This window comes from Atractosteus spatula, chromosome 6 (assembly GCF_055471065.1).
Source record: "Atractosteus spatula isolate fAtrSpa1 chromosome 6, fAtrSpa1.hap1, whole genome shotgun sequence".
In the NCBI taxonomy this organism is placed as follows: Eukaryota; Metazoa; Chordata; class Actinopteri; order Semionotiformes; family Lepisosteidae; genus Atractosteus; species Atractosteus spatula.
In genome coordinates this window covers 64,028,141-64,052,162 of record NC_142711.1, presented here as the reverse complement: position 1 = coordinate 64,052,162, position 24,022 = coordinate 64,028,141, and the positions used below count along the sequence as shown (strand labels likewise).

The following is a 24,022-nucleotide window of genomic DNA, read 5'->3' as shown; positions in this document are numbered from 1 at the left end:
TTATTTTTTTCAGATAATATTTTTTGCAAATGAATAGCCTCTATCGTGCTTAAATCATGCGTCCTTCTCTACTCCGCTATAAATAATAGAAAAAAGACTGAAGAGAGAAATAAGATATATTTTAATCATCTCCTTTGTCTGTTGCATTGCATTTTTCTGAGTTGATTCCCCAACACACAAAGAAAAGCCGTCTACTCCACAGAGCAAGCTGCGTGCTCGTCAGTTTCTTACTTGTGCTCAGTAACTTCAGCCTCCGCAGCTAAAACCCGCTCTTTCATGGTCTTTAGCTCAGTCTGAAACTTTCGGCTCGTCTGCTCCTGGCGAACAGTCTCTGCCACCCTCTCAGTCAGCTGGTCCTGTGTTGCTTTTAAGCTGGATTCCATTAAAAGAAACTTCTCATCCCGCCTGGCAAGCTCTTGGGCTGAAAGATTCGCCATTGAAGTAAGAAGAAGAAAGGTGTCAGACCGTGTTAAAAAAGTGGGCCGAAGAATATTTAAGCATCTCTAAGAAGATTACGGAGTTCATCCAATCTTTCAGTAAACAGGCTGATGCTATTAAACTGTTTTAAAATTTCCAACACACAGAAAAAGAAGACATTCAAGGCTGGAGCACTAGACCAATTTTAGCAGACCATATTACAAGTTCAAGATTAAGATTATTTGCAATAATATAATTTGGTTATTAAGTGGCAAAATATAAAATATGTATTGGTTTATATTTGCAGTATATGATTAAAGATTCGAATTATTAAAAGAGGATACAGATTTTATAAACAACATCATGGATTACCACTGAAAATAATAAATATTAATATAATGGCATTTTTTGCAAAAAGCAATTTAGGAAAAATTGATTTTAAAACTTGAGAGGTGCTTTTAAAATTCCCTGGATAAAAACGGGAATTTATATAACTAGATTTTATTTATATAAGAATTACATTTAACGGCAAAATCAAATACCCATGTTTTTTTTTCATTTTGAATAGCAGTAAAATTAAAAATATTATGAATATTTTTATGAATATAATATGAATAAACCGTTAGAAAAGAAAACGTATCAAAACATCTGTTAAGTTGCAATGTTAGTAGCAACTCACTATGTTAAATGATCAAATCTGATATCTGAGATAATTGTAACACTATTGTTCCATATTTCTTCACATGGAGATGCTTCCTTGCCACACAATAGAATTGCATGTCCCCATTCACCAATAGATGGAGCTCTTTACTCGGGACTCAGCCCTGCAGAACTGTTACATTGCATTCAACCAAAACACTATTTTTTCTGTATTCTACATGAAATAAAATCCTCTTGTTCGGTGTTTAGTACATTTAGCATATAGCGCGTGTATATAAATGACAAGCCTTCGGCACTCATGTTAAGGAAAACCTGCATTTTTATCGGTTTGATTTCAAGCGGGGGCAAATTTGTTATAAAGGAGACATTAAAGAAAACCATCTCTCGTCCTCTTCTCATTACAGTCTAAAGCTACTTCCACCCAGATTACCGTTTCTGTCACTTCAGTGTCTTGATGAAGGCGCCACTCCACACAGACCTGGGCTCGGTTTTGTTTTTTTGACATCAAGTGGAACTCCTCAATGGGTGGCAAGTATGAAGTGCTCCACAGAATGCGAGGGGGGATTTCAATGCCATTTGGGGGTGGGGAACTGGCAACAAAAATGAACCCTAACAGCCCGGGAGGGTGAAGACATGATTAATTTATGGCATAGCAGTAACCGAACTGTTTAAACCGGAGCTGAAGGAAAATCACACTGGGAACCTGGATCACTACATGTTTAATACGGCACAAATTTTGTAGCTCATCTTAAACTGAAGAATCAATCAGAAAGATGAACCACAAAAAAAGTCCTGTTTCAGATCTGGACAATCAGAAATGTGTTTGAGTTCAGACAATTATCATCGCAAGACACACACTTGCCCTAAGGAAGTGCAATTCTCAGACTAAAAGCACCACCACACACAGGTCTTTATACACAGATGGCAGAAATGCAAAAGCTCACAATGCAAATGTTCAGGTACTGACACGGCTGTTAACAAAGCAAAGCTGAGTGTGTGTGTGTAACTCGACAAACTGCCCTTCTAAAAACGTAGGCAGTATTCACATCCCTCCCTTTGTGTATGCTTCTAATAAAAAACCTACCAGACCTGAGGAAGGGTGCCTACAGAAGGGGCAAGTGGTGCTCAGCGAGCACGTTCTGCAGCAGGGAGCGCTTGCCGACGCTACGCCGGATCTTTAACCTTCAAGAACACATCACAGGATGCAGCCCGATAGGTGCCATCAGATAAACTTCAGAGCTGGCTAGCGCCGTCCAGGGGGCTTTTAAATTCAATCTGTCTGCAGGTATCAGTATATGCAAGCAAACGGGGGTTAAAAATTGCATCAAATGAAGTTTACCTTTGCCTTGGATTTGAGCCTGAGCTGATTCCAAGCCAGAGGCACTAGCAGCTGCTGCTTTATTTACAATCCCTTTGGCAGACTTACAACTGCCCCAGGCTATAACACAGTGTACCTAATGTTCAAACTGGCAGGTAATCTTATGTCAAACATACTCCTTTGATATAAAGTGATCAATAGATTCTTGTAAAGAAGTAATTTCTCTGATGTTTCTACCAAGATTTTTTTTTTACAGGTGATTCACACAAAAGCCCTGTTGTATGATTTCGAACAATAAATAGAAGGCTATAATCGTGTGTTTAGATGTTTCCGGTGCACAACGATTTCAGATCAATAGCTCCATGTAATACAATTATCTGCAATGATCTGGTCGTATTGAAAAGAGTTTGCACCAGACCTCTGGGGATCTTAAAACAAAAACACATCCACAGAAATAAGACAGACTCTATAATTAACATTGTGGGATTAAATGGGACATGATATTCAAGACACCATTATCTCAGGTAATTTGAATTAAAACTTGAAATTTCCTAACAGGAATATCAGGGAAATAGGTCTGCTTTAATAAAGCCCATCTTACCTTAAACGTTTCTCTTTAAATATTTTTTAAAATCTTTTATAATTCAAGTGATAGAAATAATATTTCAAAATTCACTTTTATTTAAGCCTTTTCGCAAATGTCCAATGAAGGAAGATAAGAAATCATGAAAATAAAAATGTTATTTGTAATGTTTTGCTTTGTCAGTGCAGTCAGATAAAACATAATGGAGACTGCGATAGATAGGAAACGTGTTCTTCTTAAATTTTAAGATGGACTCAGACTAGTAGCTCTTTAAAGACGGGTGATACTTCTGAAAAGATAATCTCTCAGAACCAGAAAGATATCTGATCTCTAACCTTTTTGCCACATTTTACATTTTCATTGGAGAACATGCATCATACGTAGTCTTTTAATGGTGTGCTTTCATCGCTCGTGACATCAACTAACTATTTTTCACCTTTTAGGTATTGGTAACATTTACATTTAAACGTTTTACTGTAGGAATCATGTACTTAGGATACTCCAATTAGAAAGCAATGTACAGTATCATTTCCAGGAGGCTCTTACTGCTTTATGCCTAGTAAAGCTCATACAGAGAGAGGTGTCATAAATCATGTTGTCATGGCCACCCAATCGGAGGACTGTGTTTTCTGCAGAAATGGGCATATACGCATGTATATAGCTGTATACTAACTGACAATCCATTAATGCGCATGCATATTTTACAGCTAGATTAAACATGGAGCTGTAAAACAACAACACCGAGGACATGGCCAGAGTTTGTTGCTATTAAGTGGAAGACGAGCTATCTATACAACTCAATTTCTCCGGGGAAAATAATATAACTCCTGTTATTCCTTTTGATTTTTTTAATTGAAACTTCCAGTCAGAGCCTGTAAACACCACTCATCCTCAGACACTTTTACTTCTTTAAAAGTGAAAACATTGTAACAGGACAGCTGATTCTGGGACAGAAGCTTAAACAATAGGGTACCTTCTTAAGCAACAGAAAGGTCCACATACAATCTCAAGTAGATACTGACTGTGCTTCTATAGTCATAAGGCTCTAAAATACATAAATGTATTGATACTTCTCTGTAACAAAGGAAGCTTTTAAGATTTCAAGGGTTGTCCTCTGTGATTTTAAATAACGTTTTCCTTAGACGCTACTGATGAAAGGTTTCATGGTGCAGCCGGCACAAACCTTTAATTTTTATCATTTTATTTCTGCACGGGCACAGGCTGTTTAATTTACCCAGAGGCATTAGCAGTCTTCTGATCATACATCCCCAAGAGAAAAAGTGTAATTTGGTGCGCTGGACAACCTCCCACTTAATATGCAATTTCTGCCACCTGACACAAAGAACATAATCATCTAAATTTATACTAAATCAATACTTCTGATTAGAATAAAAACATCAATCATGACTATTAATACGCTCTTTTATGACTTGGTAACACTGTAAGGGTAGTTTGCATGTAGATTGAAAATAAATCACACAGCGTCTAACCATGTGGCTCTGACCACGTATGTATTATGTATATTATTCTTCTGTCTCTCTGGATAACACCCAATGGCAGTAGCCTATACCAAATTAGGGTTTTCATAAGATATCATTATATGGTACCATTAGGAATATTACAGTGCTATTAGTATTTATAACCGGATTTAAAAAAAGTCCTTTGGTTTCTAACCATTCAAACTATGGTGCCTCAAAACACTGGATGGCATTATAATCGCTGCTCTCAGTTATCCGCTTGCTTATTGCTATTATGTGCACGTCTTATTTTAACGAACGCCCGATTCGCATAGCGTTAGTGTCTTAAAATCACTGTCACGTGACAGGCCCTTGGAATGAATCCATCACTGTCATGTTGAAGATTTAGCTACCCCTGTAATGTGTGCAGCACGTTCACATTTCATCCGCTTCCCAAACTGATAATGGTGGCACTCGGTTCCACAGGTCAACGAGGTTATTCTGGCCAAAATCTGTTGCCGATGTGGAGCCATCTAAATCACCCACGTGATCCCAAATGCAGCTGAGTCATTCCTCAGTGTTGTTAAGATTTTGGCCCTAATTCTACGCTATTATTCCTTCCCTGAAAAGCAGACAGATATTCTACAACCCCCCGTTTCCAGCTGGCAACACTGCAGCTTCATCAGGCCTCAGACACGAAGCAGCCACAAACACCACTTGGCACACTGTACATACGGTAACTATACCACACATTTTTCCCGGCTCTATAAATGGAATTTGTTATGTACAAGAAGCTTTAATGGATCTAATCTTTGTTGGGTTAGTTATTGTTTACATGCACCCCGATGAATAAACAAATAAACTGCAAAGCAGAGACGTTTGCAGTTTCATCATTTAAATAATAAATGTGTAGCACATTTACTAGAACTGAATCCAAAAACGTATGAAAATGTGGAAGTAATCAGACTAAAGGTGAACACCGTACCAGAAAAGCAGCAATATAATAATTGATTAAATTGATCATTACTGTTTAGTTTTTTGACTGGACTTGAAAGTCTAAAAACTGAATTTTATAATATTGAACTTTAAATACTGCAGTTGATAATGAGAAATGATGAAACTCTGCATCCTAATCAGTGATGTGTTTTATGTTAACAAAGGAACGGTGCTCAAATTTCAGCACTAGAATAACTACGATATTGCTACCTTCTACAGAACCACAAGGAACTGGTTATCTTGGGATGCACTACTAAGTAATACTAAAACTGACAATGGACAAAGACAACAAAATGTATTTGTGACTGTGCTATAAGAGGGTCTCTGATCTGACATACACACCTCATCAGTGGGTGCAAGGTGAACATGTAAACAAACCAGGAGTTTAGGGAACAATAATGTCACGGTGTATCTGTATATCCCGCCAGTTAGATGAAAGTGCTTAGACGCAAGGGGTAACTGAGAACACAGCATCAGAAAGGGCGTACTAAACATGAGTTTCTTAAAGTTGTGTGTTAGTTCAGCCAGTCTCACACACATATATCCTAAGTACAATGGGGTACACAACACATGTTTGGCTGACTCTCACCCCGTAAATCTTGGGATGTATTACAGATCGGTTCGGTTTCGGAATCACACATGATAGCAGAGCATTGATTTAAGAGACTTGCCAGCAACAGAGGTGCAATTTATAGCACTACACATCCAGCCCAACTGTTTAGCTTATTTGATTTCTCCAAGTGCCAGAGAGGACGCATGCACACCTCTGCAGCTGTGCCCTAGAAATGAGACTTTATCTCCTCGAGCCGTGATGGATCTTGACAATTAGGGATCAGGGCGAATGCAAAAACACAGAGAGAGAATGTTACTGGTGCGCAGTTTCCAACAAAGCTTACAGAAACCATGACAGGAAGCACCCCTATACAGCCTCATTAGACTTGTTTTTACCTGCTCCAAAGGAAAGACCGGGGAGAATTCTAAACTTCAAAATATACATCTACATTTTTTACACAGATCAGGCAAAACAGTTTTTGTCCATAATTACCATTATTCTATCTGTTGTTTTTGTGTTTTGCTTATTTTTTTCAAAGTGGAGAGCATAGGCATTTTAAAACATAGAGGGGATCTGGGTAGCTTATGTTTGGCCATTTAAAAAGCCACAGAGAGTTCAGAGCACAGCGACTGTGCATGACCCCTCCTTCACTGCAGCACTGAAACACAAAGACCGCCAAAGACAGTGCACCTCTACAAGCACCTGTGAAGGTGGACAGAGAAGCTCTTGCAGTCCAGGGATCGCCCTGTCTGAAGGCCCCCTAGTGTGACTGAAGCTTCGCAGGTTCAGGTTTATGCTTAATGTTAATGCTTAGGACTATTTAAAAAAGGTGCAATGTTGTCGGTCTCTACTGAAGACAGTGCACAACACAGAGCTGTGCTGCTATAAAAGGTGTGTTTTCTACAAGTCATAGCTTTACTAAGTTCCAGTTAGCTTAAAAGACACCAGGCTGGTGCCTGAAAGCTACACACAAACCTTGGTCATTACACTCAAGCTGCAGGAAATAAGATTGTTAGCGTAATCAGCAGATAAAAATTCAAATACCCAAGAACTGCTGATAAACAGACCTTTCTTTCACAAGTCCTCCCAGCCGCTGTAAATATGAGAGGGTGGAATTATGAGAAGATGGAAAATTGGCTTTTTCCTTCTCAGGTGCTAACAGGGTCAGCCTGTCTTTCTTTATTAATTGCAGTGAAGCACCATGATGCTCCCATAGTCATTTCATTGTGCTCCCCAAACTGGAATGCAGCAGGTCTGCAGTGCGATCTCAGAACGAGTCCCCAGAGGAGGTCAGATGCAATCCGGAGTGCTCATCTCTGGATACGGCTCACTGAAAGCCCAGAGCTGCAGACATTCACTTAATTAAAAACTGATATGAATAATTCCTCAGGGCCTGCCTGCACAGGGAAAGCACCCAAATCAGGAATTCCCAAATTAAAAAAAAAAATCTTCAAGGCTTTCTCGGCAGCTTAACACAAAGGCAAATGTACCCTCTTTCTGCAGACTTATATTATTAAAAAAAGTTAAATAAACCTCCTAAGTTTGAGGTGGATAAGTGGGGGCAGGAACTCAGCTCAAGTTGGCGCCTTGACATGAATCACAGGCCCAGCCAATCTGGAATATCTGCCAGATGGAAACGTAAATGCTAGGGGTGCACCCTTTCAATATTTATTAGGTACCGTCAAGCCACCTCAAGGAGGTGACCTTTGCAAAACGTGCTGTGCTGGCCATGGTGACTTCTGCACTGTGCACACACGCTATGGAGCCCGGCTCTGCCGGCCTCGGCGTCCCGCCTCGTGCCCTCGAGTCCTGGCCCGTCTCCCGAGCACGAGGGAACGGGTGCCTGAGGTGGACAGAGCAGCAGCTCCCCCTCACAGGGCTCTCTCCAGTATTCTCCCCGGTGCTCGGACAGGATGATAAATCATCCACAAAGGACTAACATGACCAGCAGGCGCTGCATCGGAGAGTTCTAGAAAATTGGCTTTAATGAACATTTCTGGCAATAACTGGTCTGCAGTTCAGTTTTATTTTTGGTATAGGAAGGTGTAGGGGGGGGGCACTTTTTAGTCTAGCGGTATTGAGCAATTAACACGTTTCCTTCAGCAGCAGCTGCAACTCCGTGTGATTTCATATATTGACATTAAGCATTTTCTCATTATGTCAATTTATAAAACATGTTATTTTTTATTTTTTTATGCTCATAAGATTATTTTTATATTAGGTCTGTTTCTAAAGAATGCGTGAACATTTATAAAACTACTCCTTCTGGCCTTTTTTTTTACAATATTAAGAAATACAACGGTAGAAATATCTAAAACAGTATTAATAAATATTGCATAAACTCTCATTCCAAGAAACTAATTGCACTTTTTATTTCACAAGTTCTCAACATAACCACATTAGAGCGACTTATAAATATCCTTACAATAAAAGTTTGTCATGAGTCTGAAATTTTTGTTTATTATACTTTCATTTCTTTATAAAACATAATATTTTTTATTTTTCTTTATGGAAAATGTTATTATTTCTTCCTTTTTATTCGCTCCCTGGTTGCACAACGGTGTGCAAGACATTCCTCAGAGAACAGAATATTACCATGTTTTGAAGACTGTATTTACATGGCATCAGAAGTGTAGCTTTGTGTAGCACACATTAGCAATACTAATATACCAATTACATCAATCTCAAACACGAGGAGGTATAAGAAAAACACAAAAAGATACAAAAGATGAGAAAATGCATCAAGCGTTTAAGAAGATAAGTCAGGTCATGGAATATAATTAATGTGATAGAAATCTGTCTTAGCCTTTTAAGGTAATCTTTATGGACAACCTCTGAAAACACCCAAGAAAAATGTCTTTACTAACATGCAAATGCTCTTTTTGTCATGTTTTAACAAAATAACCTTCTAGAATTCAAAGCTTAAAGGAAATTTGTCACCATCTTAAAAAATAATGCATTTTTTTCCTATAAAGAATTCTCAATAGCTCTTGCATAAACACAACTAAAACACACCTTAATTTTCAATCTTAAAACTTGTAAACACTACTCATATGCTACAAAAGAGGATATAACACAATGATAAAAGTTTCAAGAGAATTATATGCATGCAAATTATACATGTAACCTCACAGAGCAATTGAAAGACTATACACATACACCGAGAGGCAATAAAACACAAAGCACACTACTGGTCCCGATACTCATGTATTTACTTTTTAAGCTTTGCAGTATATATATTCAATTGTTCAGGGAGGTTACATAAGTCAATAGGCACCTACTTCTGTCGTGATCACGTAAAGTGAACCTCTCCTCCCAGCACAGAAAACAGACCCTTTTCAGAATTCGAAGCACATAAACCAGATCAAATTGGTTCAAAAGCAGGAATTCTACCTGTTTCTCTGTACTGCCCGCGAATGTCCTGGAGCTCCCGATTCAGCTGTTGTATTTCGCTCCTCAAAGCCAGATTCTCCTTTTGTTTTTGACTTTTGTCCTTTTCCAAACTCTGGATATCACTTTTCAGGCTGTTGACCGTGCTTTCCAGATGCTCCACCTCGGACACTTTGCCTTTGATAGTCTCCCTTGTCTGCAGAAGGTCGGACTCTGACTTCTTTAGAAGGTCATCTCTTTTTCGAATTGCCTTACAAAAAAAAATCCTTTTAAGTTAAAAAACAGCATGATATACAGCTGGAGGAAACATCGCATTAATGACACAGTTAAGTTTAGAACTCTTTAATCACGTTTCCACCTGTAATGTAAGTTTTTATACATGCCATTTCCACTTCATTTAGATTCTTTAAATCGTACTGACAGTTTTCTAGATATTAAGGTGTTTATTTTTATGCACTCTTAGAAACATGAAGGAGTACAAAATATTTTTGGAGTTAATACAGAGACTACAGAGCAATACTGAATAAAAGGCAATTAAACACTGCCTCACAGTAGTGCCCTGTTGAGTGCATTTGAATTTATTCTGGTGTTATAAACAAATATATAATAATACTGTAATTAACCATTCTTAATTCTGAAGAAATTGGTACACATACAGTCATTAAACATATTTTTTACAGCAAACCTAAAAGAAGGCGAAAGCGCTTGTGTACACAAGTGTGTTTTTGCACGTCTCTCCAGACATCAAACATCATTTCAGCAGGTATTCAGAAATGGCGGCTTCCCCTGGCACTGCTCCATGCCACAGTTCTCTATCACGTTCTATCATGTTTCCCTTAATTTGAATATTTAGTAGCCTTTCATGTCTTAATTGCAGCAAATTGCACTCAGTTGGCATGATTTCTCGAAATTAATCCCAGACTAATTTGTTTCTGTCAAGCAATCAAAGCCTTAGAGAATAACAGTAAATGTTATTACAGATCTGCATTGAAATGACTGTCTATGTATTTAACTTGCACCTTTAAGTATTTGTACAAAACTGTTTTGGTTGAAAAGTCAGGACCCTTTTATCGTGAATAAAATTATGTTTGACATTAATAGTCACCACTGCTACATTTACACCTATACTGGGAATTAGGGCAGAATTCATGCTTTTTTTTCTTAGCATTTATCAAATATTGATAATATAGTCCAGAACAGGGATGCAGAGCATGTCAATCACAAATTGCCATGTGCTATTTTATGTCTAAGACACAGGAAACATGAACTGGGGTTATGTGTTCAGGGTTCCTGGGAGCAGTCACTGTGATCACCACTCAAAAATCTAGTTGGTTCAAACAGTATAAAACAGCCCGGCAAGCCACATATAATGAGTAAAATATTCCCCAAGTCAAGGCTGTTAAGCTGAAGCTAAAGTGGATAATAATAGACACCCTTCTCTTCCCTAAATCTGCTATATATATATATCTAACCCCTAATTGCAGTGTGTCCATGGATCATGCTAGTGTTGCATTATTGAGAATAAGATGATCTGAACTGTCCACTTGTGCAAGTGCATAAAACTATTTGGAATGGGGGTCAGAAGCTTTGAAAATGCAGCTAATTTTTGCATTTTAATGCAAACTGTTAGTGATATGCATGTAATTAAAATTCATCTTCAAGGGGAATGAAAAGAGATTTGAGAGTGCATGTGGAAAAAAATAATAAATGGAGCTTTGCCAACTAGATGCTTCAGAGTCGTGATTAATTTCAAATACAGCACTTTCCAATGCTCAAAGCACGATCAATATTCAACACAGTGTGAAAACAGCTCTCTCATGTTGTATCTTTTGTAGCCAACATGCCTCATTAATTAATTAAAAGATTTCAAAATCTATAAAAGTTAAAAAAACTAATGTTTTTTTCATCATTCCAGGACTTTCCTTTTTCAGAACATGACTATCTTAAAAAAAAAAGTTGTACTCCAAACTTTGCAGGTGTACAGCTTCTCCCATCAATGTGCTTAGTTAGCCCTGTTCCAGCCTCGCCAGAACCCTGTCATAAAAACAGAAAGAAGAAGAAAGAGAAAGCACCAGACCTGATCCTTCTGGACACAGAGCTTCCTGGCATCCGTGAGGTCCACTTCAAGCTGAGCAACCTCCTGCTGGAGCCGGACAACGGCCACCTTGTGCTCCTGCTGCGCAGAAGCCACGTCCAGATGCAAAGACTGGAGGGTTTGCTCCAGCCTCTCCACCTCCAGGGCACGCCTGTCCTGCTGCTCCGCGGCCCGCACGGCCTCCGCCCGGAGCTGCTGGACGGCCCTCTCGCACTCCGCGCTCCTCGCCGCCTGCTCTGCGCTCTGCCGCCGCGCGGCCGCCAGCTCCTGTCGGCACAGCAGGCAACAACAATACCAGAGGCAGGGAATACCGAGATGCAAGGCCTGTTCACGTCCACGTTCCCGGACAAGGAAGGCAGGAGATGAAGCAAAAAAAAGAAGTTTGCGAAAGACCAGCAGTGGAAGTAGCTAAAAACGAGCAGTGATGGAAAGAAATATCCTTGTCGCGAGGTTGTTTGGGGAATAGACAGAAAAAACAACGCTCTCGAGCAAACTAACTGTAGAAACAGAATAAAGGCACAGCAGAGATGGCTGGTTCACAGGAGCCATGACTGCAGTGTGTGTTATACCAGAGAACTGAGGTACATGACAACGTTATTTTCACACCTAATGGCCCTAGCTCCAGCAGGTACTACAAACACCAGCCCACAGGCTCCATATCAGAGCACCTGTGTCTCTGAATCACATAGATCCCTCTCTGCGCTTACAGGACATTAACAGCAGTGCTGCAGGTTCAGATGTTACTTCAGATGCATGTGTGTGTGAGTTCGTGGGCAGGGGTATCTGAAAGAATGGAAAACCAAGTGCAGAAAAGTGTAACGCTGGGTAAAGTGAAGCTGTGCGTCAAAACAAACCAAAAAAAGCACCAAAACTGGGTTAACGTTTGTCCCACAATGCCGGACAGGACGGGAATTTCACAGCACCTGCAGGACGCAGCCCTCACCCAGGTCCTGTAGGGCACTGCTGGCGAGAGTCACATGCTGCAAACGAGCAGGGGGCAAAGCAGTGAAATAAAGAGAGGCACAGGACACACCTGCAGAGACAGGGAGAGTGTGGCTCTCACATCAGGCGAAGGCTTACCTGCTGCAGGTGTGTGCAGCGAGCCCTCTGAGCTTCGTGCTCCTCATTCGAGCAGCTGTGGCTGGACTGGTATGACGTGAGGTCAGACTGCAGCTGGAGAGCTGCATTCTGCTGGTCTGACAGCTGGATGAGACACCGGTATCAAAGAAGTGTTAATCAGAAGTGACCGAACATCTGTCTGCATTTTTCTAGTCAACATTTATTTTGCATGCTTTTTTAAAAATTATATACACAACCCAATTCATGATCACCAATTGAGTTTTTTAACGACTTGGCACACAGAAATGACTTGAGTGCCTACACAGGGAGAATGAGGAACGATAAGGTCTTTTTAAAGAACAAACCCGAGGACACAACTGGAAAGGAAGTGCTTTTAAAACCAAGAAAAGAAGCCACTTCTTTACTGAAACGCTTGTGGAAGTCTGGAACAAGCCACCCAGCCATGTCATTGAAGTTGATCCCTTGGATTCTTACAAGTAACAGCTGGATGAGATCTTTAAACAATTAGCTGCTATGATCCAAAAGGCCTCTACTTGTTTGTAACCTTTCTAATGTTCATGTGATAGACAAGTTCTGTCTCTTGAGTATCTTCTCTCCTGTTGCTCTGCAAGCTCTGCAAAGTCAGTCTGTAAGTTTTAGTAATAGCATGAATTCAGGAACCTTAACTGAGATATGATGTTTAAAAATGTTTGTCCACAACTACACAGAAATCATCAATATCATTACATGAGCAGCATTACTGTAACAAACATTGTTCTTCAAGCAGCAAAAGAAATAGGAGTGCAGTATTGGTGTGTTCTGGAGCTCATCGAAGCATCAAGCTGTTAAGAGATAATAACCCGCTCAACAAAGCCAAGAGATCCAAACTCATTACTAAATGTAATAAAGTATAAAATACAGTCATTCTTCAAACCGGTCACTCTTTTATAACATAGAAATTAAATTTTATTTGATTAAAATTACATTCCACCAGTCTGACCTTGTAGGCAACAGTGAAGTTCATACAAATTAAATTTCTCTGCAATAAAAACATGATTCATTTGTTGCCAGCAAGGAAAGAGGCAAAGCCAGTCTGACACCAGCAACGCTTTCTTCACCTGGGCCTTAAAACAGCTGACATCAAGCACCAGCCACTTGATATTGGCACTATGAAATAGCCCAAAACCATTAAAGAATAACAACAATGACGTTAGCATATCAAGTTGTATCATGTTAAAGGTAAATGAAAATAAAATGAGTGATGGACAAACTAACTTCTACAACCGCTAAAGCTCATTTCTATCTGTACTTTCTCAGCGTTATAGAAATGCCATAAAATGGTGGCACGAGCAGCTGACCTCTTTGTGCTTGGCTTCCACCTCTTCCTGTAGTTTCTGTATTAAATGTTCACACTCAAGGATGCGGTCATTGCTGTTCTTTAGGTCATCCCGAGCTGCCTGTAGTTCTTCTGTTAGCTGGTCCATTGCCTCCTCAGAATTTTCAATCTGGTTACATTTCTCCTCACAGCGATGCTCCAGGTTCACTATTTCAGCTTTCAGCTCGCTGACCATATCGTGTGCCTGAAGGACCTTAAACAGGAAAAAATGTGTTCATGCGAAAATAATGCTGAGCCCATATTTATTAAATACAAGAAGAATATGTTTCTTTTGTAAAGGTATTCTTAAGCATTTGTTATTTAGCCAGCAGTCTGGCTAAAACTTCAAAGTCTTTACCCTCGACAGCATATTAATCCATTTTGTGTGAAAATCTGGACAACGAGTATTTTGTCTAAAAAGATGTTTTTTCCATTAAATGTAAGATCGCTAACAGTTATCATACCACATCTTATCTGGGGAAAAGAGCTGACATGAACACGCCCACGTATTGATTCTTGTTGCATGTTCTGCACCTTTTGATCTACTGATTATTAGAACGTGGATTTTTTTAAGAAAGCAAAAACTCTACATGGCTAACTGTTCACTGCTTTAGCACTCCTCCAAACAGTCAAAGCACAAGATTTAAAGTAATTTAAAGAAATAAAAATAAATATGAATATTAGTGCATTCATCTGGACTTTTGGACACCGGTCAGAAGGCCAGGCCAGGGAAGGAGTAAATCTTGCTGTATTTGGATTCCTTACAATGGTCAGCACCTCAATAAGACTGACCATCGCAGTGGAAAGAGGAGTCCTCACTTATACATGATTGATTATTTGTTTTCGTGGGGTGGTCCTTTACTGATCCTCTCTGGCTCTATGCATTGAGTCAGACCTGCATGCCGAATCAGATCTGCACACCCAGTTACACCTGTACAGTGTATACAAGAGTGAGTCAGACCTGCGCTTGGGGGTCAGACCTGAGCACAGAGTCAGAATTGAGAACAGAGTCAGACCTGGACAGAGATTCAGACCTGGCACAGAGATTCAGACCTGCGCTTGGGGGTCAGAATTGAGCACAGAGTCAGACCATGGCAGCGAGTCAGACCTGTGCTCCTGGAGCCAGTCTGCCTGGATGGCCGGTCTCGTTGCTAGCTGCCTATGGCACACAGGAGAGCAGTGCTGGTGCTGTTGTATGAAGAGACGGGCAGAGAAACTGGGGACAGCAGTCCTAGGCTTCCCTCCCTCCTTCCGCCTGGTGAACAGGTGGATTGCGTTTTTTATTGACTGTCAGCCCATGTAAGGTAAACTGCCCTGAATAATGTGACCTGTCATGAAGTACGAGTCTTCCGCTATATTTATTAGACTGCTTTAATGTCGGCTGTATAATGACATATTATATAACGCCATAATGATACTCATTCTGTTGGTTCTGATTAAATCAGAGAACCCTTCTCATAAATCCACTGAACTCCCAAAGACCAGACAGTTCATATAAGAACCATGCTCAATCCGAACAGCCCGCACACAGACAATCTTTTAAAAGATACTTCTTGTTATTTAGCTGACGTCCATGTTTAATTGTCTCCACCCGGTCCAGCCACAACAGAGGCCTGGCCAACACGGCCGTGCTCCCTGGCCCTTGTCTTCCTTCAGTAATCACCCGGTCAGCGTTCCCTAAAAGCAGCCAGCCGGGAAACCCCCGCAACTCATTCATTTCCGAATCCACCAGCACATGAATGCCAGAGGATTGGATCCCTGTGTTGTGCCAGCAGCACAGGAGTCAGTCACCTCCTCCACAAACACCTGAGGAGTCTCGTCCATTAGAGTGTGTCAGAGCAAGGCGTGCTGCACAAGGTGACTGTGTGAGCACCACTACATACGCAGCCTAAAGAGCAGAACCCGGCCCGGGGAGCAGCTAGCTAGGGCACCTCCGCATGCTCCCTGCGTCGCGGCCTCTATCACTGCACGGCCGACAAGGAGCACGGAGAGCAGGTGCTCTCCAGAAACTCACGCGCGAGAGACCGGAGATTCTGGATCCGGAAAGAGCGAGCCAGCGAGCGAGCCGTCACGGGCGGGAGAACCGGAGAGGGGTTCGCGCCCCTGCGAGGGCAGTATGCAAGCCCGGGAGTGGCAGTCTTTATTCCGCTCACTCAGGCGCCACGAGGGCAAGCGTCAGCCAGCGAGAGAAACACCTCTCCCCCGAGGTGAAGTGCTCCTCTTCTGCTTCCCTGAATGACGGCCCATTCCAAGGCTCAGGCTTCCTGAATGCTGGCGCGATCAATACACGCATTCCTCGCGGTTTAGCGCCGACACAGACAATACCGCAGCACAGCTGAGGTTAACATCTTCTTGAAGACCTGGGTACTACCAGCAGAAAACCTCTCTGCAGTCTCCTGAAAAATGAAAGCCTGCTCATTGTCTGTGTATTCGCTGCTCAAGAGACCGCTACAATCCAGCTACTAATTGTCCTATTAATTGGAAATTTAATACAAAGCCGACCGTCCAGGATCCAATATTTTGTCAAAATAAATTTACCGCAACCCTGTCCTCTCTCTGCTGCATGACAGTGGGTCATTCAGCATCAGTTTACTCTTAACACAAGAGTTTTCCCATTAATCTTTTTGATAAAAACAGTGAAGGAGCATATCTTTGATGGAAGTGGAAATAGATTTTTTTTTTTATGTGAAAGCTTCTATTTTTCATGGCCAGCTATTGAGATTGCTTCATTGCAGCAGACTGTTTTCGAATGAATTGTTTTCTGTTGGTCTCCGTGAGTTTGTTTTAAGCCCATATTTCCTTGTCATACCAGAACTTTCTTTAGATCTTAAAAAGTACATAAAATAATAAATTAAATCAACTGAATGCTTTCGTGGTAAAATCTACATTTCACATAGTCCAGGCAACTCACTACAGAATATTTTAGTCATGAGCATTAGATTTTTATACAGGTGTCATGGTTTAAGGACTCTCGTGACATGTTTAATATTACACAAGCCATTACACAAGGTCTTGTGATTGCTATTCAGCCGTGAACTAGCCCGCCTCTGCCCTTCATGAGGATTACCTGGTTGTTATAATCTTTGACCTCCTCCTCAAGACTCTGTATTTGTCCCTCCTGTTGCTGCACTTTGTCCATGCTGGCCTGATATTTCTGCCTGAAGATATCAGCAGTTGATTGATGGGCTTTGGCCACGGCATTGCTCTCGTCCAGTTTCACCTGGAGGCCATCTCTCTCCCGCCTGAAGAGGGCCGCTTCCTCAGCTCGTTCCTTCGCGAGTTCCTCTCCTCGCTGGACCTACGGAGATCGCAACATGCAAAAAAAAAATAATATCCTGGGACGTTTTGAAAATCCAAAAGGCCGTACTGCACAGAATCCCAAATGCAATCCACACCTGTGCGAAAGCCCAAATCAAAGCCACTCAGCTCCCGGAGTCAGAAGGAGCAGAATTGACCAGAATCCCACTGAAAGAAAAAGGTCCTAACAGATGGGTAGCAGCTTTGCAGAAACACAACTCTGCTTTGGGAAAGATGTCTTTAGTCAAGACAAAAGATGTGGTTATGGGGTCCAGTGTCACAAGGTCTAGCGTACTTCTACACGGCTTCGGTGGCCATGTTCAGAGAAACATTCCCCGGGCTGTCGGCTGCGTGTCCTCTAATTGTTCAGAGCTGTTGAAGATGGAAAGTGGAATACAGTAGTGATTACATAACCGGCCTCGAAAACACGGCCCCCATCGCAAATAAAATGCAGGGGAAGATTCAATTTACTGAAGCTGATCACCAAGGATACTGCCTAAATGGAACACTGTTCTTTCAAGGCAAACCTAAGACAAATAAATGTGAAGAAACAAAAGTTCATGCAGGTCTACTAGAGGGATAAAGCACAAAAAAAAGTCTGTCCACCCAGAGACAAATATGAGTCTCTCTGATGTTTAATTAAGTTGTACCTTCAAAGTGTCCAAGTGTTATGAACTAATATAGTGTCCCTTTCCAGAAATTCGGTTTCCCAAAACCAAAAATTCTGAATTAAAAAAATATATATATATAACTTCCATTTTTGTTGGAAAATTGGAAGCATTATTATCTAAGTGTATTATACTAAAATCAGAAAGATTAAAAATAAAGCACAAACAACCACAGACAGTAATTGCATTTATCTCCATTTATCTATTTAAAAAGTATTTTCATTCTACAGCACAAAAGTGCAGTCAAAGTCTGTTTTGAGAAATTTCAAGGACATATAACCGGGGTTATGTAAATGTAAATAACTGTAAATATTGCACTATATATGTCTGTGTGCCTGGAGTGGAATTTAAGAGCTTGTTGACACTATGCCGTTAAAATCCTGATCATAATGAGGCATGTCTGACTATTTTTGAAAATGTGGTAAAAAATAGAAACTTCTTTTGACTTACATTTTTATAATTTCTTTGTCTGAAGAGTCCATTTGTAAGCAACCTTACAAATCACCTTCTTTAATACTCCAGTAAATCTCAGGCTGAAGTGTTAAAGAAGGGGCTTGAAGTTGAAGTGTAACAGCTGGGACTTCACTCCCTCTCAACATCACATACAAGCAGATTTGTTAAACGTTTACTGAGGTTGTCAATTCATAGTCATAATAGGTCATTTATTGTTTTCCCTAAAATTTGCATGCATTCAGGTGATCCTGTTATGCTTTTATAAAACTGGGGTTTTAATATACTAAGAGAAGGAAATTAAGATCAGGAGGTCTACAGAAGGTGGTCAATATTACATATTATTCCTGTCATCGAGAGTGTTAGTAATCCTTCTTGGTGACTGGGAATAAACAGTTACAAATCCACTTGGAATGAATACTAAAGCAAAGAAGAAGACAATGCTGATCATGATATTAAGGAGTAACATCATCCAAGGACAGGAGCTTGCAGATCTGTCTTAACAGAAAATATGTCCCTCTTCATGTCTAATTTATGATATGGAGCTTCAAGCCGGGATTTCTGCAGTCTAGGGAAGAAATTAGGGTGAGAGATTTCCTGGGTTAAGTGGAAATCCATCACAGGTTTGGGTAGAGAAGTGAGATTAGTATGGAGTGCTGCTTTATCCTCAGGAATCCTGACATGAGGAGGATCAATTACCAGTTCTCGAGGCTTGCCTACCCTCCACCTCAGGTCAGAGGAACTAAAGACGGAGTGAGCTCGTCACCCAGGAGTCTGCACAGGCCCTCCACAGGGGCTTCCAATGGCTCACGCCAGATGACCCAGCACAATGGCAAAGCTACGCACAACAGCGTGAAGGTATTTTGGCAGGTTTATATTCCAAAGACTACAAGTACCAAAATCAAAACCAGGAAAACTGGTTTTGGTCTGAATCAAAAAGAACACTGGTTGCCTAGAACTTTTGTTTTTAAGTATTTGCTCCAAATGTCCACATTTAGCTCAGCTATGAAGGAGAGATCAGGGCTTTCCTTGTCAACACGATTGAACTAAACATTCTTTACCACGAACGACAGATTTAATAAAAAATAAAATATTTTTCCAGTATATTTTCAAGAAAATTATGCCACTCGTGCTCTTAGTGTCTGTGCCCACCTAGATCACCACACACACAATAGCAACTGTTGAGTGGCCTAACGTGCCTGTTAAGGAACAAGTCAAGGTTTATTCCAGCTGAAAAGAGAAGAAAAGAAACAGAATGTTTCAGCTGTGAAGCCTTCTTCGGGTTCTCTTTAGATGACTTTATCGTTTACATGGTTATGTTATAGTAGGTATATACATGAGAAACAACTTTCCCCTCTTATTATTTATTTAAAGCTTAAATGATCTCGTGTTTTGATGTTTTCTGTATGATTTTGCCAAATTCATTTTTAACGTTCTTAATTGTTATAACATGTTCTTCTTGTGACTGTAATAAAAGGCCTTAAGGTCAAATGTCACTTTTCAATTCATTCATCTCAAAAGAAAAAAAAACTCAGAAACTTGAGACATGCAATGGGTTTTCGCTTGATCTCTTCAGGTCTGTCACATGATGCAGCGCAGTGTAACCCGCAATGACTTACTTCCTGAGTTAAACTACGCTTCTTTAACCTCCTTAAACCTCCCTAGGCTGTGCCCCCACCTGCCATCTTCAGTGAAAGTATACACATGTACACACGACACACACAAGACCAACCGCAGGGTTTATTTTCATTTCTGCTGAAGCTCCTGATGATTGAAAAGCCCTGGCAGGCTAGCCCTTGCTCTATGAATAACATCAACATGGTTAAAGATCTCCCACACTGCGGCGTGGGAAGTGAGGAAGATGTGAAAACTGCCACAGCTGAAAGCGCTTACCTTGCACACGGCCTCCTGGTACAACGTCTGCGCGTTACACAGCTCCTCCCTGAGCTGCTGCGCCAACACCTTCTGCTCCTGCACTTTCCCGTGCGTCTCCTGCAGCTCCTCCGTCACCACGACAAGCTGCTGCTGCAGCAGCAAAGACTTGTGGTTCCAGCGTTCCAGATCGGTGCAGTGTGATTGTTTGGCGGCATCCAGGTCACAGTGCATCTGCTCCATGGTTTGCATGTGATTCGCGATCTTGAAGGGACGAAACATCACCACGCATTACTGATAGTATTGTAGAAGGTTTCAAACGATTTCGACCAATACAGTGAAATAATTCAGCGATGATAAATTATACAAAAGCAGCTTCATATGGAAAAGGTACCACCTTGAGTATTATTCTAATTAATAACAGCTCAATTTTTCTAACAGCAAGCATTTTTCTTTTTAAAAAAAAATAAAATTGGAAATATCAATTCTCTGTAAAAAGGCATCATTACCCTCAAAATCCTAAAAAAAAAATAGTACAATAAAATGAATTACAAGAGCACACTGATATTTCAAAAACTCTGGGTAAATTATTGTGCCAAACAAAATTTCAGATGGTACTGCTGGCTGAATGTTTGTTTCAGAAGGGTACAAAGTGTAGGATGGGATGCACAGGGATGGTAAGCAGAGAGGACCGCTTTACTATCGGACCGGGACAGTGAGCAGAGTTACTAGCAGACCGGGACAGTGAGCAGAGTTGCTAGCGGACTGGGAGGGTGAGCAGAGAGGATCGCTTTACTAGCGGACCGGGACAGTGAGCAGAGTTACTAGCGGACCGGGAGGGTGAGCAGAGAGGATCGCTTTACTAGCGGACCGGGACAGTGAACAGAGAGGATCGCTTTACTAGCGGACCGGGACAGTGAGCAGAGTTACTAGCGGACTGGGACAGTGAGCAGAGAGGACCGCTTTACTAGGGGACCAGGAAGGTGAGCAGAGAGGACCGCTTTACTACCGGACCGGAACGGTGAGCAGAGAGCACTGCTTTACTAGCGGACCAGGACAGTGAGCAGAGATGCTAGCAGACCGGGAGGGTGAGCAGAGATGCTAGCGGACCGGGAGGGTGAGCAGAGATGCTAGCGGACCGGGAGGGTGAGCAGAGATGCTAGCGGACCGGGAGGGTGAGCAGAGAGGATCCCTTTACTAGCAGACCGGGACAGTGAGCAGAGAGGACCGCTTTACTAGCGGACCAGGAAGGTAAGCAGAGAGGACCGCTTTACTACCAGACCGGGACGGTGAGCAGAGAGCACTGCTTTACTAGCGGACTGGGACAGTGAGAAGAGAGGATCGCCTTACCTGCTGTTTGCACATCTCCAGCTCGTGCTGCAAGTGCTGTTTCTCCTTGTCTGCCTGGTTCAGACTGTCCTCCTGTTGGCTACATTTATCCCACAGCTCACGTACCTCCCTCTGTAGGCATTTCAGCTTCTGATTAAGTCTGGTGACCTCAGACTCATGAAGGCCCAGCTGATGTATAAAATCAGGTTTATGCATTTCAAACAAACACACAGGCACAATATACCAAAGTTCAAAATCATCTGTATTCATAGCAAGGCTAAATATTGGAACTTATTCCACTTCTAAACACACTCTCATGCATATTTCATATTCCAGTAAACAAATATCTAGCATGCTGTACCTTAAGGACCCAAGGATGCCTACCTCTTCCTGAGAGCCACTGTACTTCTCCTCCACCATTTTCAGGTCAGTCTTCAGTTGCAAAATTGCTTGATCTCGATTATTCACCTGATTGCAAACATCATACAAATGGGAAAAGTGATAATTTCCTTAAGGCAATATTAAACAATAATGAGGGTGAATCCAAAGGGGTATGATGATGAAAAAGAAGGAGTAAATGCTGAGTTGTGTTTTGATCAACACATCTGATGTGTCTTTTAATATTATTTTTTACCACCCAAAAAAAAAAACCCCAACACATTTTCAAAAGTTACATTTTGAGTTCGGAGGTCTCCAGGACTCCCCTATGGCTATTAGAGGGGTTTGGAAATAAATCAATATGAAGAATACCGACAGTTTATTAAATGTAAAACAACATGTTTCTCTTTGTGCTGCTCTCTTCCGCCGCTAAGATCCTGCCCCACTTCCTGTTGTCCCAATCACTTCACTTAAGCGTCTTCACTGACCTACTGCATCTAACTCTTACAGTCCTAGCAAATCAGACAGAAAGCAGACTCACAACCTGCAGCAACATCTGCAACACTGAACCTGAATCTGAATCGAAAGGGCGGAAGAAAAAACCTGATTTCACTTCTAGGTTGTTAAGGGGTTTCGTAAGTGGGCATTCACTTGGTTGACAAGGGGTTAAGCCCTGAAATCCAGACACCTGCACTTCAAACACGGCCCCAGTCACCAGCTGCTGGTCACTGGGAGAGCAGTGCTCCAGCCGGTGATAAACACTACACGATTCTGCTGGGGTTGGACTGACTCCAGTGGAGAACAGCTCTACAGTGGACCTGTTGGAGGAGTGTGTGCAGAGTCTTCGCTCCTCTCTGGCTATCGCAAGGCCTTGGCACAGAGCCTGCTGAGCTACTCCATACTCACAATGTGGAGGCTGTAAAAAGGAAAAGTAAAACTGGACACTCCCAAAGGCGAATAAAAGGGAGGAAATTATTAAAAAAACATCACTTGCTTATACCAAAGAGAAAAATATTTTTCTTTTTTAAAATAGTGATAGATGCACAGTATAAATAGTAAACTAGTGATAGATATGAAGATGTGTAAGAGAAAACACATGGAGATTCTATACTTTGAATGCACTAAAATTCTGGGAATTTGTGTCATCTCTAAATTCAAAAACCTGACATACACACTATGCACACAGGGAAAAAGGTCATTGTGTTACTATTAATACAGAGCAACTAACACCCAAATGAACTAGATGGGCCAAATGGCCTTTTCTCGCCTGTAACCTTTCTTATGTTGTAATACAAACTACTGTCCTTTATTAAAGTCTAATCCATTTGGGAAGCATTCCTATTCTACTCCTATACAAACAAAAGATATTAAATGTAAATATATTGTGGCACACATTCATAACACATGTCATTGATCTCTTAAGAAAACTTGCTTTTCAGACTTAAATTTTGTCTTCTGTGAATACAGAATTCTTCAGAATCGCCCTGCTGGCCCGACCTGGGGCAGCAGAGAGAGACGGGAACAACTCACAAGTGACTGACCAGCCTCAGAGGAGCCTGCAGTCCCGGCTCTCTGACCCCAGCAGCTCAGAGAGATGACCCTGTGAACCCAGGAGTATCCAGCCTCAGAGGAACCTGCAGTGCCAGCAGCGATGTGGTTTTGGTGATCCCACTCACTGCCCACTACCATTCTACCAAAGATTCTGACGGTTCACATAGGAAATATCCTCTACAAAACCGCTGGCTCCGTAATCAAACTTCTTCACCGATTCTCTTAATTCTTTAGGCAACGTTCTCTGACAAAAAGTTTTACGCAAGTGTTGCTTCAGTAATGATTAGATGAGCAGATCCTGAAATGAACCTGAACTGAACTTAAATGGCTGTGAAAGAGAAGAGATCGCATATCTGATTAGCCAGTGATGACCCTTCATCTCACAGCCCTCAGCTCTACATACCACTCTACTTATGCAAACCGAGGAACAAAGACAGGATCAAAAAAAAGGCTAACCATCAGCTAAAATAATTATAGACATTACATGCAATAATAACAGCCTCTTAGATATAACTATAAAACCAGATGTTGTCCATTCACTCAAAGGCGATCCAGTTTTTTTCCTTTAACATTT

At 41.3% G+C, this 24,022-nt stretch overlaps 1 protein-coding gene across 1 annotated transcript in view; it reads right to left on the bottom strand.

Moving 5' to 3' along the window:
• The window catches only part of LOC148833185 (uncharacterized), a 151,477-nt gene that overhangs the window by 51,544 nt on the left and 75,911 nt on the right, over nt 1-24,022 (bottom strand). The window contains exons 19-27 of the mRNA XM_088918174.1: nt 21,904-21,987; nt 21,541-21,708; nt 20,212-20,454; nt 16,971-17,201; nt 13,887-14,117; nt 12,550-12,672; nt 11,452-11,736; nt 9,378-9,624; nt 232-421 (exon numbers count right to left, since the gene is read on the bottom strand). Coding sequence (XP_088774300.1) covers nt 232-421; nt 9,378-9,624; nt 11,452-11,736; nt 12,550-12,672; nt 13,887-14,117; nt 16,971-17,201; nt 20,212-20,454; nt 21,541-21,708; nt 21,904-21,987 — 1,802 coding nt within the window. The remainder of the gene's footprint in view (nt 1-231; nt 422-9,377; nt 9,625-11,451; nt 11,737-12,549; nt 12,673-13,886; nt 14,118-16,970; nt 17,202-20,211; nt 20,455-21,540; nt 21,709-21,903; nt 21,988-24,022) is intronic.